Source organism: Anguilla anguilla, chromosome 2, assembly GCF_013347855.1.
Source record: "Anguilla anguilla isolate fAngAng1 chromosome 2, fAngAng1.pri, whole genome shotgun sequence".
Lineage (NCBI taxonomy): Eukaryota > Metazoa > Chordata > Actinopteri > Anguilliformes > Anguillidae > Anguilla > Anguilla anguilla.
In genome coordinates, this window is record NC_049202.1 from 28811438 (window position 1) to 28824136 (window position 12699).

The window sequence follows — 12699 nt, forward strand, 5'->3', positions numbered from 1 at the left end:
ACACAGGGCCTTTGACTGAACATCCCCAATTTTGAATCCATCTTGCTCTTTTGTATGTGTGTCCATTTTCAGAGCCACAAGATCAGTCACAATGTCTCCACTGGCATTATTGAGATGGTGGTGGATCGTTTCACAAAAGAGAATGAGGGAACTTACACTGTTCAGATCCATGATGGAAAAGCCAAGAACCAGTCCTCCCTGGTCCTTGTCGGAGATGGTCAGTGAAAATGTGTTGGAGATTTATTATGCAGCATCTTGGGATGCTAAGTTCAAGTGATTTTGACTTTCAATTCTCTTTGCAGCATTCAAGGCAGCACTAAAGGAAGCTGAATTCCAAAGGAAAGAGTACATAAGGAAACAAGGTATTTCATCACTGTTGCACAAAATTTGGGCATTACCTGACTATAAGAGACTGCAATATGAATAATATGAAGTTTGTTCAGAAGGTTAAAGTGTCGATTATGGAAAACCATAAATTCATCATTATTGCACATCACTTTTGGATATTAATTTAAGCTAAAACACAGGAAATTATTTTTAGTGGACAGTTAAATTTAGCTCATTACAAAAACTTTTTTCTTCATTTTAGGTCCTCACTTCCAAGAATATATTTCTTTCTATGTGGAAGAAGACTGTACTGTGATGTTGGTCTGTAAGGTACAGTAATGTGAACTGATTTGGCCATGCACCAAAATGCAGGTTTCTTGATTAATCACAGGTGATGACTGACAATTATTGTGCTATTATTGTTTATACCTGAACAATGAGGAAGAATGGAGTTTCTTCCTTCCAGAAATTCATGCAACTATGCTTGCAAGTTTGCCGTCTGCAACAGTGTAAAAGTGTTTTTATGATTTTACTTTCATATAGGTAAAGTCCTGTGTCACATGGTGATTACAACATCATCTTCAAATGGAACATTTGAATTTGTACTTTTTAGGGACCTGAAACTTATGGTAATATAACTAATGAACCATGTGTTCATTAGCAGTGGATCTATATGCAAAAACCACAGTAAACACACTGGTATATGGGGAAACCTAGGATGCTGAGTCTTTAATTAATGAATGTGTGCTCTGTTTCTGTGTCACAGGTTGCCAATGTGAAGAAAGAGACTACGTTCCACTGGTATAAGGATGATGAAGAAATTGTTCTTGAAGTGGAACCGAAACCAATGTCTGGAACCTGCAGTCTTCCTATCCCCCTGGTAACTCGTCCAAAACAGTTAGTTAGAACATGGAGACCATATTGACAACTTGTGCATTTTTAATATATAGTTATCAGTAGTGGCTTGTGAGTCTTATCACAAGGGAGGCAAGCACCATATAGAAACCTAGTTATAACTTAGTTATTTGAAACTGAGCAGAAATCATCAGAAACCCTCTTAAAACATGAAATTAAGTGGTAATAATGGGTATACAAATTAATAAACAAGGTTTATTTTTTTTCTTGCTGCCCTTCCAAACATAAGCAAGCATTGCCTCCTCTGACCAGCTGCCACTGGCAGTTATATATAATTGTTATGTTTCTACACTCTATGTTAATATGCTTTTTTCTTTGTTTTAATGTAGTTCTCCAGGAAAGACCAGGGTATTTACAAAGCTACACTTGGTGATGACAGAGGAAAAGATGTATCTATTTTTGACATTTCAGGCCAAGGTATTGCCACAGTGTAGTGCTCAAACACACTGATGCTGGATGTTCATTTGTAGATAATACGTGAATTACACCAAACAAATTAATTGACTTCTGTTTGTTACAGTGTTTGAAGATATCATCAATGCCATTGCCCATATTGCGGGTATGTATTCCATTCCAAGTTCATTAAGGTGTACAGAAAATGTATCACTTTGCATCCATGTTTGGATCTCATTTTAACATTAGCCTTTTTCCCAAATGAAAGTCCATTTCACACAATATTGTCACCGTACCAATTTTTCTAATTAGGCTACGCAAATCATAGCCAAATCTGCCCAAAAAGGGCAGAAGTCCTACTTGCAAGAACTTGCAGTATAAAATAATCTTAAAATTCAAATCACATCAACTCTCATGTATGACTGCTGATTGCATTATTAAATGCAATTATAGGTATGAGTGATTGTACTAATTTTGTTTTACTGGTTGTTTACTGATATTTTATTCAAAACGTAATTAGAATTTAACCAATGCCATTATATAGCATTATGTTCGCTAATTTGTAAACAATATGTGGCAATACTTTCTGTGACTTGACCTTCATAAAAGTTTAACTCCTTAATAAGCACTACATATTACCTTCATAATTAGGGCCACCAGTTTGTTTCCCCTTGTTTTCTTGCAAGGTACTTCAATCCTCTGCCAGCTAGAGGTAAAGATAGCCTCTTTTCAAGCCAGTTCTCAAACAATTATCCCATTTTCAACACCTCACTTATCAAAGTTGATAAAGTATTTGTCACTAATTAAGCACAGATGATGATTTATGGTGATGTTTACAAGCTTGTTAAATTCAGTTCCAGTACTTATTATTGGACAGGTTGCAGTATATAGGGTCATGTTTTGTTTGGAGCTGTGGGAAAGCGTTAGAAATGAGAGCAGTTATATAGCATTTAACATGCACAAAAAGGTTTGTGTTTGTATTAGTAATAAGTTTGCAACTGAGGTAAATTAAAATTAAAGAGGAAATAAATGAAAATAAAAATGGTGAATGTCATGTATAAAGTTTTATTGAAAACGTTGTGATTATATTTTATCATGGCCAGTTTTTTCAACAGTCTGTTTTATCACTGATTCACAATACTTTGGGAAAATTTGTCTGTAGGAAGACACACATTATTCTGCATCAAATGAGTTTGTTATCATGGCCAAGTATTGTTTTTCTTTTGAGTAAGGTTTGGAAATATTTCTTTAAAGGGTGTGAAACCCTAATTTCTAGCCAGTCCCCACCTACCTACAGTAAGTAGTTGAAAAATGCAGTAATGGGTGTGGAGCAGCGGTGGAGAGGAGGGAGGAGAAGGGAGGGGCAAGGGGATGGGGGTGAGTTGGGGGCGAGTGTTCACTTTCCTTCCTCTAACTCTCCCGATATGAGGCTAACTAATTGTTTTCTCAAAAAACATCTCAATTAGCAATTCAATTGTAAGATTAGTCACATGAATGTGCCATTGGAGTGCCTTTACAAGTTTAAATCCCTACAGGTCATATGGGGAAAGCAAAGCGGTGGTCCTATTTATAAGCACTACATAGGCATTCATAAATGCTTATGTTAATAAACACGTGTATGTGTCTGGGTATATCACGATAATCTTACTTTCTGCATCAATGGTGATATTACACACCTTATGAATTGTTGTGATTATACCCATAAGCATTTAAAATGAATGCTGATGAAGCTTTTTTAAAGAGCCATTGAAAGAAAGTGTTTCCCAGTAGATTTGTGTAAATGTCTTTTGTGTGTTTGCCTTGGGTCTTTAAAATGTGCTCTGTCACTGGTACAAACAATTTTCCATATTATGAGAGCTATTATAGTGTAGCACCAGACCTGACTAAATATTGCATTTTATTTTCCAAACACTATTTTTACTATTATTTCCTGTTATTTTCAAGAAATAAAACAGCATGCCATTGGCTTTATTTTTCACTTTTTGTCCTGGAATTGTGAGTACGATGTCTGGTGTCGGCCAGAACATCTTCGATGTTATGCATTAGTAGCCATACTTTAAATGACTCCTTTTGATCCTTGGTACATATTTTGTGCTCCCCTAATTGCACTACTTATTTCTGCCATTATGACAGAATATATCACATTCTTATGGAAGGTCATGCTTTCTTTTTCTAGGATCCTCTGCATCTGAACTTAAGCTTCAGTGCACACCAGAGGGTATCCGACTGCAGTGCTACATGAAGTACTACACAGAAGAAATGAGAACTCATTGGTTCCACAAGTATGCAAATGTTTCATTTTTATGAAGACTAGTGCTTATGTGAACTCCTGTTCAAATGAAAACCCAGCAGTACATTATACTAAACTTTGTATAACACAAATGTATTATTTATAACAGTTATTATATTATGTCACTTTGGCCTGAACAATAGTATATGGGAAAAAATAATATTAATAATAAAGAATTTATGGCTCCACAGTCTCAAAACACTTGAAGCAGGAGAAGCTGACCTCAAGCACCACTAATGTGTAGCACCCACCTTGTTGATTTTCATTTTGCTCACTTACAACACATCTACTGAGGTGGAGAGGGAGGAAATTATTCAGCCAATCAAGCTGGCGGGATAATTTGGTTGTTATGCTGAGAAAGCTATGACAAGGCTTTTGCCAGAACTCCAGGGAGCCCTCTGCTCCCAATAGGTGACATAGGATCTTAAATGACCTCGGCAAGTCAGGCCTTAGGTTTATCATGGCATCTGAAAAATGCTGTCTACCTACAATCTCTGTGACTTCCCTGGAGAGCTTTCTTTTTTCAGTTTGGTGCTGAATGCTATGGAGAGAGATTAGTCTCAATAATATTAACAAATTTTTGTATCATGATCCATAAATAAGAGACGAGTCACAAATGTGTTTCACTATTCACAAATAAATCTCAACTTGTCTTATAAATTCACATTTAAATGAATATGCACTGATTTTTACAAATACATACATATTTGTGAATACATATTTTCACTTTTGCACAGATACCTCATATTTTGGATATGAAAACCAATCGAGAGACATGTGTGCATTTATATTTTTTTGATATGGGGCAATTCTCATGCAGTTCGTCTGCTCCGATCCACACACATTTAACTGGCTGTCTTTTTCTGTGGTGTAGGGCTTGTGCTATACTGGTCCTGGACATAGACTGTAGAAAAATATGGACAAAGTTACTGTGATGTCACCTATTGACTCTCGATGGGCTTGGTTAAAAGCATTTTGAAGCCTGGGAAATGTAGTTAATGAGCGCCGCCATGTTTTACAAATTGGATCCTGAGACTGCGCAGTAGGGACATGAAGCCCAGTTGTCCACTAAGCGTGTGAGATACAGTGACTCAGTAGTGACGCAAACTGTCCCTGATTCGTCCACAAAATATTACCGTCTTGTCCAAATAGCACAATAACTTAATGGATCGGCATATTGGGAGACATCAAGTCAATAATGTAAATAATATGGAGACTAATCTCTCTCCATAGAACTGCCTCCTGCTGGACCACCAACACCACTCAAGCAGAAAGTTTCCCAGAACTTCTACCAAATTACTAACTGAGCTCATCCCTGCTTAGTTTTGGCTACAAGGCAGGATAAATCACATATTTTCATTCTTTCACAATAGGTTTGAATTTGTCAGGAGATTCTTTTTTATTTCCTGGGCGCTGAAAAGCATCAGTCCCAAATATATATATATATATATATTTTTATTTTATTTTTCCCCAAATATCCAGGGAAAGCAAGATCTCTTCATCTGAGAAGTTGAGGATTGGGGGCACCTCGGAGATGGCCTGGATGCAGATCTGTGAGCCCACTGATAAAGACAAGGGTCATTATGCCATTGAGATCCTGGATGCCAAAATGTCCCACACTCGCACCTTTGATCTTTCTGGACAAGGTAAGTGTCATTTTGAAAAAGAACACACTCAAAGTCACTATATAATATTGACAAACACTCTCAACTTAAACCAGAATGCCTAGTTCAATAATTGATAAACTGCTCCAATTTTTATTAATTTAAATATAGATATTTACTGACTTCACCTGTCTTATACTGGGGAATTACATTATGTGACTATATGTGTATTGTACATGTATCTATCTTTTATGTGCCTGCCATGCATAGTATTTGTTCTACATATCTGTGACCATTTCATATACAAGGTAAAATAACAAATACAATTGCTTATAACAGACATTTTTCATACAGATGATATATTATTTTGAAATATGCAACCTTGATTTTAAATCATCACTCTTTAATGGATTTGGATGGAAAAAATAATAATTAATTGACCAGCAGGGCCTGAGTTAGGGTGTGTGGGGGAAATTGCTTCCTCAAATTTTTTCTCTGCAAACTTTGACCATTAACTTCGAATGATCATTTATTTTGATCCACCCCTGGAAGAAAATACTACACTTTTTTCAAGTTAATATTCCTACCTTAGTTCCTAATCTTTCTCTGTTCAGGAGACTTAGTCAATCATAAAAATTTAAAAATAATAAATAGAATAATTTAACTAGATATAAAAACACAAGTGAAAATATACAAAAAAAACTTTTTAGACATTGACTTTGTTTGCTAGTGCTTGCTGCTTAATTTCCTGCTGTCCTGAAGTTCAGTCTAGCAGCTTTCAATGATTGACAGTGCTGTATATCCAGTTTTATGAACTGCCATTCCACCGTGCTGCCATCTTGCATTCAGTGTGTCATGCTTTCGAGTCTTTGAACATATGGAGAAACTTTTGCAAATATTTAATTTTATTATTATTTGCCTGTAATATTAAATTGTGCTCTATGGTTCTTGTTACCCTGTTGACAGTAGTGGGTGGCATTAGAGATCAATATTTTGTTTTCCATTGAGCAACAAGAGAGTGTGCTGCTTATTTGGCCTGCTTCCTACTGCTACGCTGTCACTATGTCACTATGACATACTCGGGGGAAAACCTCCACGAAAATACTTGGAATTGTCAACATTAGTTATTATTTACCATTAATATGAAGTTGTGTTTTATATTTTCATGTTATCATTTATTCTTTTGAGAACAGAAAATTACTGGAAATGTTACAAGTGGATGCTCAATGTGATACCTTTGTTTAACAGGAAAACCTGTATGCAGTTGCATGCTGTATAGTACTTAGTCCATAAGTGTGATAAGAAAAAGTTAAACATATACTACATGACCAAAAGTATTTGGACACCCCTTGGTCTGGGGCTGTTTTTCATGGTTTGGGCAAAGCCTCTTAGTTCCAGTGAAGGCAGATGCTACAGCATACAATCACATTCTAGATTATTGTGTGCTTCCCCTACAGTTTGGGGAAGGCCCTTTCCTGTTTCAGCATGACAATGTCCCCTGGCACACAGTGCCAATATATAAATGGTTTTGTCGAGAACAATATGGAGGAACTTGACTGGCCTGCACAGAGCTCTAACCTCAACCCCATTCAACACCTTTGGGATCTATTGGAAACCCAACTGCAAGCCAGGCCTAATCATCCAATCAGTGTACAACCTCACTAATGCTCTTCTGGCTGAATGGAACCAAATCCCTGCAACAATGCTCCAACCTCTAGTATAAAGCCTTCCCAAAAGAGCGGAGGGTTGTTATAGCAGCAAAGGGTGGACCAACTCCATATTAATGCCCATAATTCTGGATGAGATGTCAGATGTCCACATACTTTCAGCCACGTAGTGTGTGTATATACTGTAGCTCATCATTAACAATAATCAGCAAAGAGGAGAGAAGGTGGTGGGAAAAGTCTCAAAGAAAAATGGACAGTGGATTTGAAATGGATGTGAGGTTAAAGTAGCGACTGTCAGAATTAATTTAAAGGGTTTTTTTACATCCATATTGGGTGATCTGTTTAGAAATTCCGACCCTTTTTATACATAGTCCCCTAATTTTGGGGGACCAAAAGTCATTGGACAGTTGGCTGCTCAGGTTTTTATGTGTATTGTTGCATCATTAGTTCATGCACAGGAAAGCTAACAAAAGATCCAGACTTGATTCTGGGCATGGAATTTGCATTTGGAGACTGTTGTGGTTGTCACTCAACATGAGAAGTGTCAGTGCCTGTAAAGCAGGCCATCAAGTGGCTGAAAAAACAGAATAGATTGACACATTACTGCTCTGCGCAATGCATTCTGGAAGATAAATTTTCCTATTCATTTGCCTATTGACTTTTATGCTACTGACATATATAACAAAACAAGGTATCATACCAGCTTCTCGGTTCCATAACTTTACTATAAGAACTATCTACTTTATGAAAGCAACTGTAAATTTATAATCATTTAAGTAAAGGTACAAGCCTGTTGGCAAATTTTTTTACTGACAAACTACATGAATGTTACGTTCGCACAACGTCACTGATCGGAAAATGCTGGACTATGGGGGTGGTCAGCAAGAGACAGGCCTATAATTCTGCCTGTTTTTTAACGTGACAGTTAACCAACATTACATTTTGTACATCATCATTGTAATTATTAACATTTATTAGCTAAGTTGCAAAGATGGTGCTGTGTTTTGTGGCAGATTGTCAACTTCATTCTGTACAGTCCTGTCATTATTATACATTTCCATCTAATGCAAAAGAGTTGCAACTACGGATTAAATTGATAAGGTAGGTTAGACCCACTGTCATCTCAAATAAAAAAGTAAGAAAAACTAATTTAATTTAGACAGTATTCTGAACCACACCAGCTAAAACACACCCACCCTTTCATACTGCAGTCACATTCTTATAGCTATCATATTTAAAAAGTGTGTGAACAGATGCAACGTGGTGTCATTTTCTTTGTTAGCTAGCGGTTGTAATGGCTAACATTAGATCATTTGTCTCTCTAAGGTAGCTAATGTTAATCAGTAGTCATAGTCAGTCAGCAATCTGGTTAATATATACAAAGCAAGTTGTGAAAACTTAAACAAATGGACAGTCAACTAGCAAATTCAGCTGATCAGGTGAGTTAAAACAAAGCATTTTTCTTCGGCTTTTGGATGTTTGGCTGGTGAACATGGACACAGCTAGAACAAGACAAACTGCTGTTTTCAGTCAGCCAAATGTCTAAAATTGAAAATTCAATAGCTAATGCTTTTATGTCCGGTCTTTTCATTGCTCTGGAGGTGAAATGCATACTTGCATTGTACTCCTGCATCAGTGACGCTGAAAATAAACAAATCAGCCATAGCCAAAACATTAAGTGTGTCAAAATCAAGTTACTACATTGTTAAGAAGCAAGAACGCACTGGTGAGTTCAGTAAAAGCAAATAACCTAGTAGACCATGGACGGTGCAAACTGTGCCCTGAATAAAAGGTTTCCCCCCAAAATCTATGACTGTGACCCCCCCCTCCCCCAAATCACAGCAGTCTAGAACTGGAAGTACTGACCAGTCATGTTGTGTCATATTCATGGAATGGAGGAGAAATAAATTTGACGGCTTTTTGGGGAATCTAATTAAACATGTGTGTTCATTGGAGATAAATGAATCTCTGGTTTTCTAGTAGACATTGGGTTAACTAGTGCCACTGACAAGATGAGAACTTGAACAACCAACATGGACACATTAAATTGAAATTGTATTTCTCAGATTAGCTGGTTGATACTTTTACCTAAAACAATGTGGCAATATGCATATAACATTTTGTCTTTGTATTCCAGCGTATACTGAGGCCTATGCAGAATTCCAGAGACTTAAGTAAGACCATTATTGCATTTTAAATAAAGACGCAATGCACTGAGTACACAGTTCACAGGGGAGATTGATGTACACGAAAGTATATATATATATATATATATATATATATAAGTTGGTTAGTCTACAAGACAAACTAAATACAATACTCTTGTTTTTTGCATTTCTTTTTCACAAGCTTCACACAATCTGAAACCTTTTTAGAAAATTAAAAATTCATATTTAATTGGTTCACCATAAAAATCATTAATTATACACCCATGCATGTTTTACTTGATTGTTTAAACCAATGTATCCATCCTTAAATGTTTCCATTTTTCATATGTCACGATATCTTTTTTAAGAGACAGAGCTCTCTCATAATTATTACAAATATAACCCACCCCCCCCCCCCCCTTCCCCATTTCTTGGCTTAGCTTTTTTATACCAGCTATCCCATTTTCTGTTTATCTATGTATTCCATATGTAGCTGTACTTATTGCTGGATTTTTTCTCATTTCAATGTCCCCCAGCTTTCAAACTAAGATTCATTGATTCCTGTATTCATGTTATGCCCCATGTTATAACTTTCTTAGTTTTTAAGCATATTATCAAGGGTATGGCTTCTGATAAATTATTGCTTCATCATCCTCCATTTATTACTTATATGAAAGGGCAGGCCATCTTTCACAATTTAAAACATTTCAGTGACTGACTTCACTTTCACTAACACTTCCATCCTTTTCTTGTTTTTCAGGGCCGCAGCATTTGCAGAAAAGAGTGAGTATATTCATTATCACAAACGCAGTTTGTGACATTGTGACAAACAGAGTTTGATTCAATTGATTAGATGAAAATATTAAATTCTCTCCTTTTGTATTCCTCAGACCGTGGCAGAGTGGTTGGTGGTCTGCCCGATGTGGTTACTATTATGGAAAAGAAGGTGAGATTTGGTTTGGGTCTGCATCTCACTTATTATGCATTTGACTCGAATATCATCTGTACTGTTGCACTTGCATACAAAGCCACAGTAATGAAGATTTATCTATAATGAGCATACATTTCAGTTAGCACTTTAATAAAGTGTCAGTGTAACAATAGTGTCCCAACCAGGATCTGAACCGGAAATATTTCAATTCTAAACCTTGCTCCTTGCTGCTAGACTTGTACTTAATGATTGTAATTATATTAATTAATCATTATTGAATGAATACCAGAGCTGACTCATTTCATTGTCTTGTTTAAATACATCATATCAATGTCATTCTATTGAACATGACTAGAAATCTGGGGGAAATACGGAGGATTTTGGATTCAAATTTGCTGGTGAACCATGACAGAAAATATGTATAATTAACATAATATATAATGAAATTCTGTCAGCCTCCTCCATTTGATGGCACAAGCCAGTGAGCTGTCTTCTGGAGATTTTCAATGGAGTTCAATTGAAAAACACAAGACTTTTAAAAAAGCACTTGTTCCACTGCTCTCTCTCAGCCTATTTGAAGACATAAACATAAAATGTATACTATTAAGATTGCAACAGTAAATATTTGGCTGTAATTCATAGTAATATAATAATAATATACAATACATTTGTTAGACCACACTTGTGTGCAGTTCTGTGGACCGTACTACAAGAAAAATATAGAGGCTCTGGAAAAGGTTCAAAGAAGAGCAACAAAATTGATTCCTGGTATGAAAGATAAAAGCTATGAGGAAACAGATTATGCTTAATCTCTTCAAGTTTAGTAAAAGAAGACTCAGGTGATTTGATGGAGGCATTTAAATTCATAAAGGGGATCAACAAAGTGAACTACAAGAGATTATTCAGGTTGAGTTCTGTTAGAAGAACAAGGGGATATAAATGGAAATTAACAAAAGGTAGATTCCATATAGACATTAGGAAGAATTTTTTCACACAGAGAGTAGTCAATGCGTGGAATAGCCTGCCAGGTCACGTAGTAGAGGCAGAAACTCTGGGGATTTTCAAGACTAGGCTTGATACAGTGTTAGATACTATCTAGTCTGTAGGAAATCAGAGCACTAATTTAGTTAGGAAAATGGTGAGCATTGTTGGGCTGAACGAACTGTTCTCGTCATTATTTTATGTTATGTTATGTTAATAACTTTTATTGTTACAATTTCCAGATGCATTGGTTAAATAAACAACACAGGAAAACACTTTAAATAACTGAATTAACTCTCCCTATGTCTGCTCTGTGTAGACCCTGAGCCTGACCTGTACAGTTTGGGGTGACCCCAGCCCTGAGGTGACCTGGTTCAAAAATGAACAAGAAGTGGCATCTGATGACCACAACTTGATTTCATTTGAATCGGGCAAGTTTGCCAGTCTTACGATCAAGTCTGTGACCTCGGAGGACTCCGGAAAGTACAGCATTAATGTTCGGAACAAATATGGCGGCGAGTTTGTGGAGATCACTGTAAGTGTCTACAGGCAGGGCGAGGATATCCCAGAGCCCAAACTTGGACAGATGAGCAGGACAGCTGCAGCCCCCAAATCCCCAGCCCCTCCACCCCAAGCTGCCAAGTCTCCGATCCCCTCCAGAGCAAAGTCTCCCACCCCACCTGTTGGTGCAAAGTCACCAACTCCCCCAACTGGTGCTAAATCACCCACTCCACCTGTCAGAGCAAAATCCCCCAGCCCCTCCAAATCACCCACCCCACCCAGAATTCTGAAGTCACCTACCCCCCCTAGAAAAAAGTAAATGCATATTTAAATGTGTGAGAACACAAGCAACAAACAAAAGAATTTATAGCATGAGTTTGAACACAAAAATTATTAAACAAATGGTAGTATCTGTCATTTTTCACAAAGGAAGCACTGCCACTTTCTTTGACCTGATTTACAGCATGAGAAGAGAAAAAGAAAATCAACATTTTGTTTAATGCAGTATTGTGTTACTGGCACCAGTAAAAAAACACCTATTTAAAAAAATTATGGCTTCCAAAAATCAGACTTATAATGAATCTGACTCCCCCTCCACTGAAGAACTTTGGTGAAAAATGAATGAGTTTATTATTAGTTTATGACATATATTTTAGAAGCTATACCATCAGTTAACCAATTAAGTCTTAAGGCATTCATTTTCCATCTAAATGGACCCCACTGCACCCTAGAGCAGGTACAGCTTGCCCTGTCACTGATCCAAATATGTCATATTTCACGCTTGTTCTGTTATGCCCCCTTCTTGCTGTGTGTTAATAAAAGCCTTAGAATTCACCTACTCTGTGTCGTCCTTGCAATGGTATTTCTGCTGCTACTGTCACATGTAGGTACTGATATGGGCCTGACTTTATTTAACAATGGTGACCTGAGATCTGTATAGCAG

The 12699-nt window shown here is 36.8% G+C and overlaps 1 protein-coding gene across 4 annotated transcripts in view; it reads left to right on the forward strand.

Annotated features, from left to right (window-relative positions):
• The window catches only part of myom2a (myomesin 2a), a 60901-nt gene extending 48311 nt beyond the window's left edge, over positions 1 to 12590 (forward strand). For all 4 annotated transcript variants that reach the window (XM_035398084.1, XM_035398100.1, XM_035398092.1 and 1 more), the window contains 12 exons: positions 73 to 217; positions 303 to 362; positions 590 to 657; positions 1094 to 1207; positions 1572 to 1659; positions 1763 to 1801; positions 3812 to 3917; positions 5408 to 5571; positions 9334 to 9370; positions 10104 to 10126; positions 10234 to 10289; positions 11575 to 12590. In XM_035398084.1, coding sequence (XP_035253975.1) covers positions 73 to 217; positions 303 to 362; positions 590 to 657; positions 1094 to 1207; positions 1572 to 1659; positions 1763 to 1801; positions 3812 to 3917; positions 5408 to 5571; positions 9334 to 9370; positions 10104 to 10126; positions 10234 to 10289; positions 11575 to 12075 — 1401 coding nt within the window. In that variant the 3' untranslated portion in view covers positions 12076 to 12590. The remainder of the gene's footprint in view (positions 1 to 72; positions 218 to 302; positions 363 to 589; positions 658 to 1093; positions 1208 to 1571; positions 1660 to 1762; positions 1802 to 3811; positions 3918 to 5407; positions 5572 to 9333; positions 9371 to 10103; positions 10127 to 10233; positions 10290 to 11574) is intronic.
• Positions 12591 to 12699: the final 109 nt, after the last annotated feature.